Source organism: Hirundo rustica, chromosome 7 (assembly GCF_015227805.2).
Source record: "Hirundo rustica isolate bHirRus1 chromosome 7, bHirRus1.pri.v3, whole genome shotgun sequence".
NCBI lineage: Eukaryota > Metazoa > Chordata > Aves > Passeriformes > Hirundinidae > Hirundo > Hirundo rustica.
Genome location: NC_053456.1, coordinates 22,996,152 through 23,017,051, shown reverse-complemented (window position 1 = coordinate 23,017,051; position 20,900 = coordinate 22,996,152). Strand labels below are relative to the sequence as shown.

Here is a 20,900-nt window from a genome sequence, read left to right as displayed (position 1 = left end):
ATAGTGACAAAGCTGGTCTAGTGGAAGTTCACAAAGCAATAAAAAATTCCATGGTCTGAGGTCTGCACAAGGACTACACCAGTCTAGAAAAAAGCCGTTAGATTTTAAATCTTCTTTCTTAAAAGTGACAGTATTTGTCTGTGACAATTTACTTTCACAAAATTTGTGTTTCTGCACATTGTATGCTACTGTTTATCATGCTTAACTGCTTGGAACATCCAATAGAAAAATTGTGAGGGAAACAAGAACAACCCTAGAGCACCAAATCTGTATATTATCAAACACAATTTTAGAATTAAAAGTTACAGAAAAAATACTTTAGATACTGTATTCTAATAGTGTGCAACCACTTGTCTGAGCTCAGCTTACTTATTTAGTCTGGTGATTGACATATGCATTTGGTGTGGCTTCTTGGATGTTTTATAATGAAAGTAACACTGAATCTCACTGATACAATGACTTCTGACTTGTCCATATGCCCTGCTAAATTGCTTTTTATTGTTTTCTTTGTCTTGTGATTATGTATTAGGAAATTTGTAATGTAAACTGCACTTGGTAAACGAAATTGAATTATAAATCAAAAGTTTTGGAACGGCTGAGCTTTCCTCAGTGAATCCCTTTTGTGCCTCCAAAATTAGCATTGTCAGTCAAAACCAACAGGTGGTGTATGGTTGCAGAGAGTGAATCCCCCCTCACAAGACACTTTCTTTCAGGAAACCAATCAGAACTGGCACTGACATGATGAGGCAGAACTGTCAGTAGAGCTGGGGTATATAAAGCGAAACAACTATGTTAGCACTTCTGAGCAGTCGTGCATTCCCCGCCTCGCCTCGGGTGTAGGGATTGCAAAAAACAAAACTACACCGTCAAGACTGTGTAGTTTTGTTTTTATGATTAGAGGCTCTTCAATTCTCATGCTGGGATTGTCTAAAAAAACCTTACTCTGGATAAGGACGTCGTTCAAGAAGATTTCGTTGGGCTTAGCCCACTCTTGCAGGCACTTTGAGAGATCAGGTTAGTAGCATGTTTCTGCTGGTGTAATAAGTCTTTTATCAGTCATTAATAATTCTGATACAATCTATTATTTATAAATTTTCTCACGGGGGTTATAGATTTCTGGGTATAGACATGAAACACTTAAATTCTCTGTCAAGGTTATATCCTTAATTTCTACAGTAAGCTTTGATAACTCTCAGCAAAAACTTTTTTCCAGTGTATTTTATTGTTGAAGACTACATAAATTAAGAGTTTAAAAGTGCATGGAAACATGTGCTTAACTTAAAAACTCCTTTCTGATGGGAGTGTTCAAGGTTATGCTGCTGAGAGATAAACTGAGAAGCTCCCAGAATAGCTCTGATAAAATGCACATGGTATCAGCTAAGCGCTGATGACTTTTTAAGGAAAACAACTGCTAAGGTATCAGTTACACAGCAGCTCTGGAACACTTGTCTGCTGTCATTCATGGCTGCAAAGGTTATTTCTGGAACATGACATTTTAGATGCATACTTTCAATTCTAATTATACAAGAAGCCTTATAAGATCAGATCTTCATCACTAGAATTTGCTTGGACAATGAAATATAGAAACTTTGTGGGAGCTCCATGGAAATTCTTCTTAATGAAATTATTTCTGATCTCTGGAAACGACATATATATGAGCTCTGATTAATGTTTAATTGTATTGCAAAATTATTTCCATTTATTTTAGCGGAGCTTCAAAACATTGTCAAAACACTGAACCTGAAAATACCAATACAATATCCAGTTCTGCCCCTATGCTCTTATTGCATGTATGCAGCAAGACCCTGATTTCTGTGAAGGAGCCAATGTAACAAAGACTTTTCACCCCTGTGAGAGGTAGAATAAATTTGACTCATAGTGAAAGAAACTTCACTTTCTCATTTTTAATTTATTTAATTTCATTTTAATTAATTTATTATTTAATTCTCTGAAAATCAGGCAGAAAGGCAAATTAAATGGATGTAAATATGTGAGATTGGCTTGAAATATTGTGGGGTTGGCCTGTTTGCTGAGACCAGATATGCTCTCAGTGGAAATTTTAATGAGGAAAAAAAGTAACTTTAATGGATGTATGATAATATTGTGAAGATAATAGCTACCTTTTTAAAAATTGCGCATTTCAACATCAGTAAATAAATAGGTCATCCAAATATACCAACACACAGGTTTTTCTAGCAGCAGTGTGTTATTTCAAAGTAGGATCTTGTGTCATAGCAAGAGAAAGCAAATTTTCTTTCAGATTTCACATGGCTTTGCAGTTGTTCAAGCCATCAGTGTCAGTGGCTACTTTATATCCTAGCTCACATTTCGAAAGTGGCTGTTTTCCCATATTCAAAATTCCACTGAGATACTCTCTAAGAAAGAGGAGAAATTTATCTGCATCTTTAATGCCAATTTGCTTCTGTAAAGTGAAATTATTCACTACTTACAGAGTGCTTTTTAAAACAGAGTCTCTTGGTATTTTTGGCGTTATTGTATTATTAATAATGCAATATTTATTAATATTAGTATTTATTATTATTCATTTATTAGTAATACACTATTGCAGTATTACAAATACATTGTAGACTTTCACGTTTCTTCCAATTGCTTTTTGGGGACCTAGCTGTCTCGTCATTCCAAATTGCAAATATTTTGCACCAGAAAAATATTTTTAAAAATTATACAGGGGTATTTTTTTTCCTGTCAGATAAAAAAGCTAATAGACAAAGAGAGGCAGCCTGAATGACCTGTGGAAGGTCACACAGTAAGTCTTGTCTCCTGCTGCATACTTTCAAAGCCAAAGTACAGCTCCACTATATATCATGGTTTCCCATCCAATTCAGCCAAGCATGCTCCAAGAGTAATTTGCTATACAACTTTGTCAAAACCCACAATTTTTTCATTTCACCAGATTGTTCTGATTTAAAACTGAGAAGAGGAAATTGTTCAGAGAAGAATTACAAATATTCTTTAAAATCTTCCGTGTGTGTAGATATAACATTTTCACCATTGACATCTAATTATGGGGTTTTTTTTTGCTTGCAGAGTGCCTGTAAAGATGACGACGAAAGCTCCAACATTTACACAGCCCTTACAAAGTGTTGTGGCACTGGAGGGTAGTGCCGCAACCTTTGAGGCTCATATTAGTGGTAAGGTTTTGATTCATTCTTCCAAGATTTGTTAATGTTTAACACTAATTTATTTCCTAATGTTTATGCTGAGAAAAATGATGACACTTTTCATAGATCATCATCTGGCATGTATGCATAAAGATGAGTGCTGAAATATGGATCTATATCCATATCATAGAGTGCTGAGCAGCACATTTATATGTATACGCATAAAAATACATACTGTGCTAATAAGGGAACTTCATGTGGCTCCAGAAAGAATGATCTCATGTGGATGATGACTGGGCAAAATTAGAAGTCAGGGGTCAAAAAGCAGGGTTTATGCTAGTTCTTCCAAGACCTTTTGCTAAGCTTTACTCTAGCTAAGCTGTATTTCTACTTTCTGTGCCCTTAAATTTACTTAATTCCAGAGTTCTAGGAGGGAGATTAAAAACACAAAATCTAGGCCCAACTGGCTACTGAAGAGGGTAGAAATTTAGTATCCTAAATGTGTATGGCGATCATGACAGTAGCACAAGACTGGATTAATATAATTTAAGTCGCCCATGCAATTTAAAGGTACTCAATTTAAAGAATACATGATTTCTCCAGTCTACCTACTACTCAAATGCCCTATCTTGTGCGAGATGCCATGCAAACCCCCGAGATAACGTTACCAGAGACCCAACACCCTGTTCTAAGAGTGTCTCTGACCTCGGCAGTGACTAAGGAGAAATGACATGTGTCCCTGCTGGTGGAATTATATTGTCTTACAGGCATTAGCAATGTGATGATCCACATACCATGAAGCACTGCTCAGATGCTCTGTGACAGGTGCAAACACATGATCTGTGCAACTATAAAGATCTCTGACATCTCTAGTCCATGTATTTCATCCCTTAGTCCCTTTGCATAGCACTGGCTCACACAAGGTGTTTGAACATGTCCTGCAGTCTCCATCTGTGACATTTTTTCATGCCATGTTCTATTATTAGGCCCTTATTCTTCAGTTAATTGCCCTGATTTTCTCTTTTTGTTCTACACTGTAAATTTTCGGTGAAAAGTTTTTCCACTTTTACAATACTTAATATGAATATCTAAAAATATCATCAGAAAAAGTTAGGATGCTTGTGTTATTATTCAATGTGTGATTTTGGGTAATTTCATTTGTGTGATGTTATGGAGTACTTGGGAGAGGAACTTGATTTCTTACTAAGTGAAGAGACAGCAGTATTTCTAACAGCATATGCCATATTTGTAGGTTAGTTTCAAATATCTTGTGAGTCAACCTCTTGTTAGGTTTTTTTTGCATTGTGAGATTCTGGTTTATCTTTCCTGCCCTAAAAATGTCCTCCAGGTTTGAGAGATCTGACAGTGGCTTGGCATTTAGGTTTTCTACAGCATAAAAAACAGGAAAAGTTTTTTTACTGTAACTAATTGCATAAATAAAGGACTCCACAGCTTTATCCTGCTGTAATGTCTACCCTTTCTATCTGCAATGAATTATTGTGTGTTTAAAAATCAGACTCTTTCTCTATCTCTAATAACACTGGTTTATTATATACAAGTCAAGTATTAATACAGTTCAAATGTGAGGAGCTCAGTTAATCTAAGGGTATCAAGAAGAGCTTAGGAACCATCTGAAATGCACTTTTGTTGTGTGTATACAAGAACAAATTAATTGTGCTGCTGTATTAGACTGTGAATTAAGTGTCACAGTACAAAGGGTTGATATCAGATGAATATACCCTGAATGTAACAGAAAGCACAGAAGGCAAACCCCCTGTTATTAAGAGCAGCAAATGCCAGAGCAGCCAGGACACTGTTACAGGGGGAGTCCTACTGGGTGACTGAGGAGTCATGAGATAAAAAAGCCAGGTGTGTTACTGGCATTAGAACAGTGTCAAGCTCGTGTCTCCACAGTACTGATCAACTTTGAATTTTTTCATAAAGAACTAACCTGTGCACTGCTTACCTTTTTTGGAACTGGTATTTTCAGCTGTTTCACTGCGCAAGACAGCCTTTACATAGTGCTTATTTTTGAAAGCAGTGCACATATCATACACAAGTTGGCAGTCCCTCCCACATCACTGTCAAGAGAATCTTATTGAATTCAATTACTTAAGTGGTCAATTTGAGACACTTCAGGTTGATTTTCTTCTTTTTGGCATTAACGTTCAAAAAACCTCAAGGACGGTTTTAAAATTAAAATAGATTGTCCCAAAAATTAACAGTCAAACCATAGTGTATTTGGGACATGTAGAAGTAAATCCCTACTCCATATAGACCAGGCACATCCATCTATAATCTGAGTTAGATCTTACCCAGCTCTGTGACCTGGGACTAGCAGAGTGCTAGTAAATTTGTGGAGTTAAGTTTTTAATATAAACTTGGGCTCAGATTTCTCAAAATGGCTTCTAGCTTTGTATCCCTTGTACACAGCAGTGTGAGGCATCAAAATAGACTCCATTTTAATGGTGCAGACCTTTTTCAACCTGCCACAGAAACTCCCGCGTTTGTTAATCATCATGTAATACCACCGCAAGAAAATGAAACTTTTGACAGGTTTCAGGAAATTCACTTTTGAGAACATGTTTTGAGGGTTGCCTAGCTTAAAACATTTTTAAACTAATTTTCACAAATATTGAAGGCACACAGATCTGAACGGAATCACTGGGGCCTGCTATATACTCTGTTTATGATGATAATGTCAAAGTTTCCCGACACCAAAAGCACAAAATTGAATTATACCATTCCATCAGGACGGTTTGACAACTTCCATCTGTGAAATTAACAATGCTCAAATGTACTTTTACCCTTTTGATTTCTAATCCTCTCTAAAACTGTCCTCATTTTCTTTCTCTGTGTGTGAGTTTCTGTTTTACATTTCTCTATATATCACTGCTTTACTGTGAGTAAGATTTTGAACTTTCCTAACCAAGTTCTGATGAGACTGCAGTGAACCAGTGAAAGCTTCAGTTTACATATCAGCTTCTCTTTCACTTCAGTCTCACACAGACATTTTCCTGGCACATTAAATTCCCTAACAATTTATTCGGTTTATAGGAAGGATACTCTAGAAAGGAAGCAGAATTCTGTGGACCTGGAGTTTTCCAAACCACAGACATTAGAACTGGGAAAATTAATTCATCTGTTAATGTAATCTCAGATCTCATTTCTGAGCCTCCATGCAGTGCAACAGTGAGTGGAGATATACATGAAGTGAACTTGCGAGGATTTTAATTTTGAAGAAATGATGTTCTAGGACTTTGAAAAAGATTGTGAGCTGGAACCATCTCCTTAAATTACCTGTTTGCCTTATGTGGTTCATATAAGAATTTTACGTGTTCATCAAATGAATTTAAGTTGCTCAATATATTTGGCTGAGTAGAACACTGAGAACAGAATTTCTGCAGGGAATCTATAATCACCAATTAAAACCAAAAATCAGCTGTTGGTATAATTGAAATTTTTCTGACCCAAAGACTCTTGCTCACGACCCTGGCAAAAAAGAATAATGTATTTGAACAACGGTTGATTCCAGATGACTGTTGTTGATCAAACAAAAAAGATTCCAGAAAAAGAATTTAAAACCCCCAAAACTTTATTAGCATTTGATTTTAATGTCTACAGCAGTCACTTTTTCTGTCACTTTGTTTTCTGAAGCCATAGTAGTGTTGCAGCGTGTGCTCCATTTTGTTGGATGTACTGATATTTACATTATCTACAGATTATTGGACTGGATAAATATGCTAGCAATAAGCAATTCTACTTAGATACAAGAAAATAAATTTTAAAAATACCTCATATGAATTAATTCATCCTCCTTGTGATTTTGGTGAACTTCTATAACTTAATAAGACTGCTAAACGCTACAGTCCTCTCATTATTGAAGTGATTTACTAAACACAGGAGCCAGCGCAGGTGCCGTATTGTGCTGTGCATTTTAGAGACCTTTCTAAAAACAAATTCATTCGCTACTGTGCCACTGGACATATATCTGTGCCTGTGGCATTATTCTCCCCCATAACTGTGTATGCATGCATAACTGTGTGTCCATTCTGGTAATTTTTTATGTCTGGCATTTCATAATGGCCTAATCTCCATTTGTCTTCATTTTTCTGTAGGTTTCCCAGTTCCTGAGGTGAACTGGTATCGGGATGGCCAGGTTCTCTCTGCTGCAACTCTGCCCGGTGTGCAGATCTCGTTTAGTGATGGCCGCGCTAGACTGGTGATCCCCACCGTGACAGAAGCCAACAGCGGGAGATACACTGTGCAAGCCACCAATGGATCTGGGCAAGCGACTAGTACTGCTGAGCTGCTTGTCACAGGTACAGAGCAGCTGAAGAAAGGCACCTCTGTCTGCTAGCAGTGTGAGGGAGTGCTGGAAGAGTAACACATAATGACATAGTTCAGATTTCAAGTACATGATTAGCAAAAAAAATAGCAAACCACATTTCTTTTCCAAAAGCAGTCTAGAATTCAGCATGTGTTCTCACCAGTAATGTCCAACAGTGTCCTTTACATTTTAACTGTATAAGTTTTAATCTTGATATCTCAAATTCTTATTCATGATTACAAGCTTCTGGCTCAGCCTTTATACATGTAGCTCCTTATGGTCTGTCCTACTGGCTACATTGAAATTGCCCATGAAAGAAAGGATGAAGTTCTTCAGGATGGAGATACCTAATGATATCTAATGGTATTTAACAGAATAAGTCACGTAAAGAGCCATACCAAGAGACTGCACTTAATGCCTATGGTTACAAACAATGTATCTGTAATTCTAGAAACATATGCAATCAGAAATAATATTTTGAATGTTTTGGAAAGTACTATCCTCTGTCAGTAGCATGTGAAGCAGAAATAGACCTCATGCGCCTCTAGTAATGAAAGTATCTAGTATTTGCCGTTCTTTTTAACAGACATTATTGTTTTTCTATTTACTTTGTCAATAAAAATGTAGCTGGAACAGCACCACCAAACTTCTCACAACGACTACAGAGCATGACTGCAAGACAAGGAAGTCAAGTTCGACTTGACGTGAGAGTGACTGGAATCCCTACACCTGTGGTGAAGTTCTATCGGGACGGAGTAGAAATTAAAAGTTCCCCCGATTTTAAAATTTTACAAGAAGGAGACCTTTACAGCTTAATAATTGCAGAAGCATATCCTGAAGACTCCGGCACCTATTCTGTAAATGCCACAAATAGTGTGGGACGTGCGACTTCAACAGCTGAATTGCTAATTCAAGGTAACAGAGCTGAAGTTGTAGATCATGAAAATGGTGGTGTAATATGCACCACTTCATTGCAGTTATGTCAACAAGTTAATTTATAACTTATTTCTCTCTCTATTTACTTGCTTTGGAAAAAAAAAACAAACAAAAACAGTGTCTTTAATGAAATTTGCCAAAGATTTTTGTCTGAGATTTAAAAGGACCTTTTCTCCAGAATGGGTCTTCTTTAAGCAGAGGATACAGTTGATGGAAAAAGTGTGGGATACCTTGAGTTGTTCTCATTTTGGTCTGCAAGTCTCTCAAAGTTTCATTTGTAAATTGGCTTTGATAGAATAGATATATTAGAATGCATAACTGTACATGGTCTTGTGAAAGAGGCTGGTAAGGATGAAGACAGTTCTTAGAGAATTGTAGCAGGGAATCATGCTACCCAGAGCAGTCTTGCTTTGGTTTCACCTCAGTCAGGCTTAGAGACTCTGTAATCATTTTAAATCCAGGCCTGATATGAAGAATCTACAATGAATGTATTTTGTTTTGCTTTGTTTGAGTTTTTTTCCTAATGACTTGGTAAGGCAGTGATATTGTTTCAACTGTTTTCACAATTATCTGTCTGTAGATATTGAAAGCAAAACAGATGGTTACTTAATTCTTTTTCTGTTCTATAAAAAAAATTTTTATATAATTGGAATTGACCATTCATTCATTTATTTATTGATTGTTGCCATATGCAATTCTTCTGACCATGTTTTCTTTCAAAAGGCGAGGAAGAAGCCGTTCCTGCTAAAAAGACAAAGACGATTGTTTCGACTGCTCAGATTTCACAAACAAGACAAGCCAGAATTGAAAAGGTATAATTTTCAGAAACAAAGCAGGTATGGCTAAAATGTGGAGGATTACAGTACCTCACCCTAGTTTTCTTTTTCTTGCTTTTCATTGTAGAAGACTGAAGCCCACTTTGATGCCAGATCACTTACAAGTGTTGAAATGATTGTAGAAGGTGCAACCACCCAACAGCTCCCACACAAGGCACCTCCACGAATGCCTCCTAGACCTACATCAAAATCACCAACCCCGACAACTGCGGCAAAAGTACAAATGGCACGACAGCAATCACCATCGCCCGTCAGACAATCACCATCACCTGTAAGACACGTCAGAGCACCAACACCTTCACCAGTAAGGTAAAAATACTTTTCTTTCAGGCAAATTTCTTTTGGAATCATTTTTACATATAGAAAAAATGCTGTAGAATGAGAGCATAGTATAAAGTGACCGAATGCACCGACTTATTAGGGTTTATTCTGACTGTGAGCTGTAATGTGCTGTATTTGCCACTGCTATAGAAATGTGGGTCACCTCTGAAGACTTCTATCCCCTATTACAAAAAATCCCATTTGATTGTTCTACATAGAGCCAAAGTAACCCTCACAGCTCCATCTCATGATGAAACAGAAAAAAACAGTAGAGCAGTTGGCCCCTGATTATTTTAGATGAACAGAGAAAAGAGGAATGACACTGATGACTGGCAAACAGAATGAAAGGATATGTAAAAAAAATTGAGGTCGCGTTCCATGTATGTTCTGATAATAACTACAGAAATAATATTTTGAAGGTAGGCAAGCTAAATGCGGTTATGGAAAAATGAAGCTTACCTTTGCTGTGTAGAGGGTCTAGAGAGGGAAAGTGAGTGATTTGATGAGCAAGACTTGTGGTCTGAGAGACTCCATGAGGTCTGTGCTAGGGGCAGGTAAAGAGCAGAGTGTATTGAAAGTCCTGCAGTTTCAGTATCCTGAAGCACCAGAGTCATGGAAGGAATGTTTTAAGTTGCCAGAGCTAGGCATGCTGGCGAATATTTTACCCCACTGATAATAACTTGCAAGGACAGGAATAAATGGATCAATAGCAACTGGCCGTAACTAACAAACTGCATAAATGAAAAAAATAATTCAATAGTGACATCTAGTGCAGATATAGAACTAGAAATTTGTCCTCCCTTGCTAGTCAGATCCCTTTTAGACATAAAACACATTAGAAAAACTAAATCTAAAAATTAATATGATGATGTCGCCCCCTACTGCTGCTATTTATTAACATTCTCTGGGAGATAACAGCACAAAAAATTCCACTCATAGAGGTTCTAGGTTAGAAAGTCTGTTTAAGAGTTTTGGAAAATACTTTAAAACTGTCTGTTAGGATTAGGACTGAATTTTTGGAATATCAAAATTTAGAAACTATCACTTTTCCAAGTGGATATAAATAATTGCGTCTGAGAGCTGTCAATGTAAGTGAGGGGAAAAATACTAAGCACTGACTGGAAATCTGCCTGGATTATGGGTACATATATGGGTGACACATAAAAATAAGATGTAGTACAGGAGTACATCCAAGTGTTTTGCTAACTGGTTGCCGTGTGACATTTTTATAAAGATTGGTTACAATTATAATTTTGTCTTTCTGTGAGACTGGACTGTGAATGTATTATGTAATATCTACCACCTGTGAGATTTTTGTATTATTCCTATTAGAAGAATTAGGATAGAGCAAATGCAAAATCATGATGTATTTTTTATATTTCAAATATATTTGGTTGACTGAAAATTCTTTTGCTGCTTGTTTTTATTTCTTTTTGGAAACTCAGTTACGACAAAGACATGTTAAAGTTATGGGAATGACAATAGTTAGGCATAATGTTAAAAAAGTTAGCGTAATTTACAAGTACCACCTCTCAAAAACCTTTCCTAAAATCAAACTGCACATTATTGGACATACCCTATACGGGGAGGGAGTACAAGTTCAGGCTGAAGTTGTTGATACAGCTCTGTGGCAGTAGATTAAAGATATTGAGACTCTTATTTTTTTTAACAGGTCGGTTTCTCCTGCTGGGAGAATCTCCACCTCACCTATTAGACCAGTGAAATCTCCATCTCCAATCCGTAAACCACATGTAGTGACAACTGGGACTGACGTCCCTCCTCCATGGAAGCAGGAAGGGTATGCTGCAACCATGGAAGCCCAGATGAAGGAAACAAGAGTATCTACGAGCACTACCCAAGTGACTGAAGAAAGATGGGAGGGGAGATACGGGGTCCAAGAACAAGTTACTGTTACTGGCGCTACGGCTGGCGAGGCGGCCCCTGGTGCTAGAGAGGTAAAGTCTGGTTTTGGAAAAAACATTGGGTTAGCTTTGTGTGGGGTCATACCACTGCTGGATAGAGCTGCTAAATGGAACCTGAGAGGCTGTGTGTAAAACCATGTGTGCATCTGCCGTTGACACTCGAGTTCTGCTGCATATACGGAAATGCTTCTTTGCAGCATTCTGTCTTTGTACTTGTTTTGTGCTTCTTCTGAATGTATGCAAAATATGAAAAAATGTCTTTTGATGTGACAAATATAGGTGAGGAAGGACAGTGAAAAAACAGCAGCTATTGCTACAGTTGTTGCTGCTGTGGATCAAGCCATGGTGAGAGAACCAGCTCCAGGTGTTGTAGAGCAAGCTGCTAAAAGGACAGCAATGACTGCAGTCCACGTTCAGCCTGTTCATGAGCAGGTAGAAATAGAGCACAGACATTCTATGATTTCCCTTTATCCCTTCATCCAACATGCAAACAAAGCATGATTCACTGTGAGGAATTAACCAGTGCACTGCAAAAGCATGCATACTCATCCAGAACACCTAGATTTTAAAGGAATGTTCAGGTTCACTTACACCACTGCATTCCATCATAACAGGATTGAACTAATTACTCTTTTTAAGTTAAAGGATGCTTTCTCTGAAAGTGATCCTCTATTCTCTCTTCTCCTTTATTCTCTAACATTATTCTTACAATGATAAAATTTTTTATCTAATATCTCATTTATAATTTCCCCACTAGGAATACCATAATTCTCCCTTAGTATTTCTCCTTTACTTGGCTTCCTCTCTTATTTTTCCTTCTCCTCTTATTTTGCTGATCATTTTTTCCAAATGAATTCTAAGGCTTTGGTGGTTTTTTTTTTTGTTTGTTGCAACAAAAATCAGATGAAAAAGGAGGCAATGGTAGTAGTTACCAGTGATAAAGCCACAAAACAAACAGTGATATCGAGAACTAGAGAAGGCATTGTAACTTCACAAGAACAAAGACACATCTCTCCTGAAAAGGTGAATACAGATTGTACCTGAAATTGTTATGCCCTACCTTGTTCAAAAATCTAATATCTCATGCAAAAGACAAGCCCATGAAGAAGACAATGAGATACTGTTATTATTTGTCCCTTTTATAAATGTTCACTCTTCCAGTTTACAGTGCTAGCTAGTCAAACCTCTCTTTTTTCATATGTTATACAGTAACTTACTACATAGTATTCTTGATCCTTTTAAGAATTCACATGTAGAAACTAGCTTTTAAATTTTGTTGGGGGAGGGTGGTAGGGGTGTTCTGATATTGTCTAAGCTTGCCATTTGTAGCCCTGCTTTGTTTGTTGACAGCGCAGGTGGTCAGAAAAAAAGGAGGAAAAACTCATTCTGCATTGAAGTAAATTTTGAAAATACCAGTGAATGATTTGAATTCAGAATAGTTTAATATCTGTTTTATCAGAAAAATGTGATTTGATGGAAGATGAACTTTTATAGACAATGTTACATTTGAATTATATTAGAAATGCATGAGGAAGAAATTGTAACCTCTCTTTAAAGCTCTGAGAAACAGAAATTCACCTGAGCATTAATCTGAACTTGGCATTTGAAGTCTTGTCAAATAAAGTTTTGTAGAACTTATTTTTAATATCCTACACTTTCTCAAGGTGATTATAATGCAGGATAGTTTTTCTTTGAGCCAAATTTTTTTAGTACTGCTTTCAGTAGCAAACAAAGCATTTGTGCAATGTTTTATTATTTTTATGTTAAATGTTTTATACTAAGTCCGTTCATGTTGTTATTTTTGTTTCCAGACTAGATGATTTCAAAATACAGAATGTGACATCTTTGCTCTCTTTAATTTCTATGCTCTTTTCCAAATATGTTGAAAATTGCATACCTTATCTTTTAAAATAAAAATACAAAGCTCTTTATTTGTAAATGTCCAGGTGAGAAAAGAACCAGAGAAAACTCCAGTACAGACAGTAATAATTGCCACAGACAAAGCCAAAGAACAAGAAAGAATAACAAGAGCCAGAGAAGAAATATCTACCAGACATGAGCAAGTGCACATTGCTCATGAACAGGTAAATAAATGTTACATTGAGATACTCTGGTTTATAAAATCTGTTAAATAACTTTAGTGTCCTTCTTCATCAAGAGAAGATTACTCAACAAAATCTTTGTGAATCAAGGTGTTCCAGACCAAAATCTCTGCAACTCTAGTTCTATTGACCTCCAGCAGCTCTGTTTGCAGAAGAGTACAGCTGCCCTTCTCACAGGTCCTTCAAGCATTAGGGCTTTTACTGCCACAGTACACAGAATTTCATGTGATCCTTAAAGACAAATTTATCTCTGAAGGTAGATTTCTCAATATAAATTTTAAAGGTTATTTTTCATGTTATGATATGTAGTGCAGAGCTTGATTTAATGAAGTTCATATTTGCGTGTATTTGAATACATCTGTTAGACCATATTGCGGAACCACTCTGATGGGGTTAGCTGTTAAGTCAATAATACTAATTTCTATGCAAACAGTTTCTACAAGACATTATTATATATTACAAACTAGGAAGTACAAAGTTTCTTCTCTCATTCAAATAAAAATTAATGCAATATATTAATGACTTTGCATGTACTTTTTGCAGCTAGTATATAAGACGGGCTACAACTTGGGTATAAAGGTGTTGCTCCAATTCTGAAGTCATGCTTTTTTCTTCTTGATATACATTTAGAAACATTATCCTGCTTTCCAAAAAAGTCATGTAATCTTGTCAACAGGCATAATCAATTACTATTATTTTTCTTTACCATAAAAAATAGATAAGAAGGGAAGATATGAAACCTTCTGTACCTAAGGTAGTAATTTCTACTGATAAACCTAAGGCACCGGTCATAATATCGAAAAGTACAGAAAGAGTTGCCACCAAACAAGAACAAGTGAGCATAACACGTGAAAAGGTGAATTGCGCTGTTATAACCATATTTGGGTTTCATCCTTCCTTCTTTACAAACCTCCTGTTTTCCTCAAAAAATACTAACTATACATTTCCAGCTCATTTTTTTCTAAGATTATTCCACTTACAAACTTCTAGACCTACTGCTAATTAGACTAAATTATTTCACCTTGATATTCCTCTCTTCATTAATAGGATGCTCATAATTATCTTCTGACTGATATTTGGAATGGACTGATTGACTCCTGAAATGCATTTCAACTTTTCTTTTTTAATCATTACTTTTATTTTAATAGGTGCGAGGGTATAACAATACTTATCAGTATACCTATAACACAGAGATGTGTGCAGTGCACAAGGATTTAACCCTTCAATCCTCCTTCCCTCTTCCCATTTCAAAATGTTCAGTCTTTCAAGACTGAATGTAACTGAAGTTTTCATTTCTGCTATAAAAACTAGATTAAAAAGGAAGCTGACAAAACTACTGTAGCTCCAAAAATAGTTGCCACTGCTAAAACCAAATCACCAGTCACAATGCCCAGAACTGGAGAAGCAATTACAGGCAATGCACTGTTATAATCTGGTTTATCTGCAAACCTTACGTTTTAAGACCTACTTTGGTACAACATAATGCTCCCAAATTAATTCCTGAAAACATGCCCATTCAGTGAGATGATTTTCAAGTAACAGAGTCAGTATGATTAAGTTTCTAGTACTGAAGAGATTTATATCCTACCCTGCTAGAAAATGTCACACTTCAGTCTACAGTCTGATTTCTCCATTTCAGTCTCCTCTCTATCAGTGGCTTTTAGTAACATTTACTTGTTCAAATTTCTTACTCTGCAATCTTTTTTTCTCCTTGATGATGCCTTGTAACTTCATGGTTGTCAGATGAAGCAACTTCTCTTTATTGAGGTTTGAATTGTTCTTCGTACAATACAAATTTTAACACCCATTCGGGCCTGTCCAGTTTCTTACTTATGACTCTCAGACACTTGTTGGCACTGCTTTATTCCAGTAAGATTTCCACAGTAGGAAATATCTACAATACAGCCAGGAATTCTTACATGTGGAAGAATAGCACAGTTTACAACAGCTGTTGTTTAAAATCTATCTACCTACAATGTAGTACATTCATAAAATATTTATATAAAATAAAAGTAAGTGAGAAAAGCATATAAAACTCACTCAAGGGAATCAGAATGCTAGGTGAATTCAGTCCCTTGTTATATAATGTAAATTTAGGGCCAAATTCAAGCCAGTATAACAAATTATTTTGAAGCCAACAGTAATACTGAATAAGAGGTGCCTGTTACCTAAACACTACTTTAATAAGAAAACAAAATCTCTGTAAATGATCACATTTTGGAATCAACTAAATAATTTTAGTTGAAGATGGTAATGGGTTTAAAATCAGTATGAAATTATCTGTTAGGGTTTTTTTCCAATTTACAAGGCATACATATCATATGCTCTGTTGCTGCATCGAGATCATTATGACAGCAACAATAAACAGTAGTAGTAGTCACTATTATTTACTGTTGGCGGACTGGGCAGACATTTGGACCCTAATAACACAGAAGCTGACAGTATTTATGAGTTATTAGAAACAAATAGAAATCCTGATACAAAAGCATTATTTCCGAATTATCGGACATCTTAGTCTCCCTCCTTTTTTAAAATCCTTCAAAACAGATCAGCACTGAATTAACAGATATACCTAATCTAAAAATTTGTATGAGTCTGTTTCTTATTTAATACATTCACATCAGATGCTAGATGCATTTTCCATATACAAGAGTTATATATCGAGCTGATGAGCATACTTTAAAACTATGTGCACATTTACGTACCTGAATGCTCTTAGACAAGTGGACACAAAAGTGGCTGTAAAGTATTAAAACTGGGCTTGCAGACAAACATTGATATGTATAAAACACAGAAGCACAGATATATTCTGAATGTGCAAAGATAGCACTTAAAGAATATATTTGCATTTGAATTAACTGATACTTATGTATATTTACAGGTGCATACTTTTCATCTTTTCATCATGACTTTTGCATAACCATACAACCTCTCTTTGGAATATACTGAACATTATAACTGTCATATATACAAGTTTTCAATAGAATGATGAATATGTGTATAAATTCTGCTGCTGTTATTTGTAGGTTCAAGCTGGAAAAAAGGCTGAAGCTGTAGCTACAGTCGTTGCAGCAGTTGATCAGGCACGTGTTCGATCACCCTGGCAGCCAGAACAAGCAGATGAAGCTTATGTAAAGGAGAAAACTTTGGAATATGGTTATAAAGAGCACACTGTTACAGACCGTGGTTCTGAGGTCCCAGCAGAACGCCATGTTGTCACTAAAGAAGTCAAAACTGTCTATATTCCTCCTGAGAAACATATATCAGCTCCTGAAAAGCAGGAATTTCATATATCAAAAGAGGTTAGACCCTTTTTTACATTACATACCTTTCCAGAAACTATGTCCCAGTGAAATCTGTTTCAGTTTAAAGAACAGCATCACTTTCAACAACTTTTTTCACTACTTTGTGTAGATAAAAAGAACGACAGAACTTGAGAAAACAATTCATGTTGAACCGCCGCGACCTCGCACAGCAAGTCCTCACTTCACGGTCTCCAGAGTTGCTGTTCCTAAACAAGATCATACGTATGAGGTAAGCTGAAGTTGTAGCCAAGAGGAGCAGCATGCTCATTTTCAATAGCCAGTAGGTCACCCGTTCAATCTGGCTTTTTCCTCCCACACTCCAGTCTGGTGCTTCCCCAAGAGGAAGGGTTGTATGCTCTGTGCAGTTATTTTTGTTGGCTTGTTTGACTAATAAAGAACACTGCCCTAAACAGATAAATGAATTCCTAAAATATAATTTATTGATACTATTTGTTATTTAAATAATCTTAGAAACTTTTTGAGGATGCCGCTTCAGTCTTAATGACATATAGTTAAATTCTAGATATTTGTCATGCATATTTTTTAAAGAGCAGAAGAATCCCTCTTTAATCTTATTACGTGTATCAGTTCAGTCACACACTGCTTTTTTTTTCCTTTGCTAATTAATACATGCTAAGTTAATTTTTTCAATAGAAAAAATTCATACTAACTGCATAATATGATAACATCCACTTTTAATGTTATTCTTCCATTCTTCTTTTGGACTCCTTTCCATAATATTAAAATTTTCCAGTTAATTAATTTTCTCATTCAAGCATATTTTTTCTCTTCACCTGGAATTTAAAAGATATTTTCCCCTAAATAAATTAAACACTGTTATAAATATTTTTATGAAATATTTATGTATTTTTTAAAAAGTTATTCCACTTATAATAAGATTTTGAAATCTCTTCAGTTATTTTAATCATTGGAAGTTATGTAATTGGTAGTATTCTTTATTGCAGTATTAGACTGATTTAATGGAAAGCTAAGGTTTCAAGTGAAGAAACAGAGAGAACAATCCTTGTGCTGCGCTTAAGAGTTTCTTGACCATTTAAAGATCAAATTTGAAAGTGAAAAATAAAATATTTAAACGTTAGAGCAAAAATAATACAAGGATATTATATCTCCGGTATTCTACTACTGCAATCTAAAATTATTATTTTTGTTTTACATATAGCTTTTGCAGTGTCAAAACTAAGTAACTAAGGAAGCAACTCACTGCATATGCAACCTGCTCAAGAAATGCACTCTCTCCTTTGCAAATAAGACAAAAACAAAGTTGTAACTCTTTGTCTTCTGTTCCCTAGGTTTCAATAGCTGGATCTGCCATGGCTACTCTGGAAAAAGAGTTATCAGCTACTTCTGCTGTGCAAAAGATCACCAAGCCTGTAAAACCACCTCAGCTAAAGCCTCATGAAGTCAGGACAAAAACAGAGCCAGTTGCCCCTCCAGAGTTCCCCTTTGGAGAGGCTGCTGAGACGTATAAGAGTCACTATGATGTTGAGACTAAAAAGGAGACAAGCATTAGAAGTGAAGCAGTGAGGACAGAACACTTGATGCTGCATAAAGAAGGTGAAGCAAAGGTAAGTTTTTAAGCAAATTTCTGTCACTTCGACTGACTTCCATCTTAAAAATATAGAATAGCCTCACTTTTTTGCTGTTTTCTTATCACAATTTTCCAATTCTACAGCATTCTACTGCCTTTTGTTTTTTATTTTTTTTACAAAAATCGTTGTAAGCATCTAGTACTTTATGACATACAAAGAGTTCACATTACCTGATTTATTTTCTTATTTAAATTATGCTGCCTATGTCCTTGACTTTGTTCATTATTGTCCTCTAAACAATCTAGGTGACAGAAACTGCCAGAGTTCCTGTGCCTGCAGAAATCCCTGCTACTCCACCCACCTTAGTCTCAGTAAGTAATTTCTATGTAGTGTAGGGGAGTTACATTAGATTTTCACCCATTCTCTTTTCTAATTTTTATTGCTGAATACCTAACCATTAAAAATTGGCTTTATTTAATCTTTTAAACTTTGTATTAGATTTACTCAGCCATATAGTTTATCTCTGATACAAAGTCTTCTTGATGTCTTTCATGGTAGTGATTCTTCACATTTATGCTTCATAGTAGGTTGATCTATCTGCATAAATGTGAACCTACCTTTTCATTTTCTTAATAACAGTAAAGTTCAGAGACCCTAAAAGCCAGTTTCAAATACTTCCCTTTAGAAAATGCCTTTGTTTTTTTCCTACATACATTGCTTCGCAGAATACTGTTTTGAACTAGATGTTAAATTTTCCATTCAAATAGGTTTTAGACATTTAAGTATCTGTTTAGTATTGAAAATGTATACTGACTGTGATACTTATTTTTCGCCATACAGGGCCTCAAAAATAAGACTGTGACTGAAGGTGAGTCTGTCACTCTGGAGTGCCAAATATCTGGTCATCCTCAGCCTACAGTGACATGGTACAGGGAAGACTACAAAATTGAGAGCTCAATGGACTTCCAGATCACCTTCAAAGCAGGACTTGCTCGCCTTGTGATTCGTGAAGCCTTTGCAGAGGACAGTGGAAGATTTACCTGTACTGCTACCAATAAGGCTGGCAGTGTCAGCACTTCTTGCCACTTACATGTGAAGGGTAAGTATATTTATAGAATCATAGGACTGTTAAAGTTGGAAAAGACCTTTAAGAGAACTTATTTCAATCATTAATCCAAAACTGCCAAGTCCACCGCTAAACCGTGTCCCAGGTGTCACATCTACAAGTCTTTTAAATACTTCCAGGGTGGAGAACGTATTTAAAAGTCAGCCCCAGATGACTCATGGGCAAACTGTTCCAATGCTTGATAACCCTTGATAGCCTTTTTGGTGAAAGGTTTTCTTATACTCAAACTAAACCTCCCTTGGTGCAGCTCAAGGACAGTCCCTCTTGTCACTGTAGGAAGTTAATAATTTTGTGAACAGTATATTGCTTGTAATGTGCCTTAGACATTTAAAATATATGGCTTGGGTTGTACTCCAGGGTTATTAGGTAAAAGGGCTGTGAGAATATGAGGAAAAGGCCGATAATGGGTTAATAATAGGTGCCACTTAACTTGATTCCTCAGTGGAATTAACTGGCTCTCTGAGCCAACTAACTACTTATTCCTATTATGTCAACTAAACTAATTCCTTAAGGCAAATTAAGGCATTTTTAAATCCACCGTATCAAATTTTCCTTGTAGTTACTGAAGAAATTGAGACTCGAGAAACCATTTCAGAGAAGACTGTTGCAGAAGAGAAACGGTAAAGTCACTTTTCTAAAGACTGCTCCTATTGCAGTCATTGCGGTGTTGCATTCTGTTTTTATGAGAACTTCAGACATCAGCTCACCTACCTGCATTGTAATCTTATTTCAGCTATGTGGAGACAAAGGACATTGTAATGGAAGATGTCTCTGCTGCAGCAGAGGAAGTATCGGGAGAACCCATACCTCCTTTCTTCATAAGAAAACCCATGGTGCATAAATTAATTGAAGGTGGGAGCATTGTTTTTGAATGCCAAGTAGGGGGCAACCCAAAGCCACATGTCTACTGGAAAAAAGGCGGAGTTCCTCTAACGACTGGCTACAGGTACTTGGAATACAATGCCCAAAATCCACCTTAACATAATTTTTATGCATATTTAATTGGCAATGTCATAATTTGATTCCCTTACTTATGCTGAGCCAAGTAACATCTTGATTTCTGTGAAATAAATAATTTTTAAATGTAAAATTATAGGCTCATATCTTGAAATGTGACTTTAAAAGGTTGTTAAGTTTTAAAATATAAATATTCAAAAGACTGTAAAATGAAATATATGTTATACTTATAAACAAATCAGGAAGAAGGCTTGCATTTGTTTTACTCTGTGCACTTACTTTATGTAAGTGTTGTCTATAGAAAGCAACATACCTTCTAGCTGAGAAAAAATATTACATTTGTAGCATTCTTGAAATCATCATGTTATGATGATCCTTACTAGAACAAACTGT

At 36.1% G+C, this 20,900-nt stretch overlaps 1 protein-coding gene across 1 annotated transcript in view; it reads left to right on the top strand.

The window, feature by feature from the left end:
- Positions 1 to 803: 803 nt before the first annotated feature.
- Positions 804 to 20,900, top strand: part of TTN (titin) — a 242,806-nt gene continuing 222,709 nt past the window's right edge. Inside the window, 18 exon segments of the mRNA XM_040069199.1 lie at positions 804 to 1,014; positions 3,049 to 3,152; positions 7,241 to 7,444; positions 8,080 to 8,367; positions 9,112 to 9,200; positions 9,292 to 9,533; positions 11,218 to 11,500; positions 11,747 to 11,899; positions 12,371 to 12,490; positions 13,414 to 13,551; positions 14,288 to 14,425; positions 16,596 to 16,871; positions 16,984 to 17,103; positions 18,185 to 18,460; positions 18,730 to 18,795; positions 19,265 to 19,523; positions 20,110 to 20,170; positions 20,284 to 20,496. Of these exon segments, the coding sequence (XP_039925133.1) occupies positions 3,062 to 3,152; positions 7,241 to 7,444; positions 8,080 to 8,367; positions 9,112 to 9,200; positions 9,292 to 9,533; positions 11,218 to 11,500; positions 11,747 to 11,899; positions 12,371 to 12,490; positions 13,414 to 13,551; positions 14,288 to 14,425; positions 16,596 to 16,871; positions 16,984 to 17,103; positions 18,185 to 18,460; positions 18,730 to 18,795; positions 19,265 to 19,523; positions 20,110 to 20,170; positions 20,284 to 20,496 (3,017 nt within the window). The 5' untranslated portion in view covers positions 804 to 1,014; positions 3,049 to 3,061.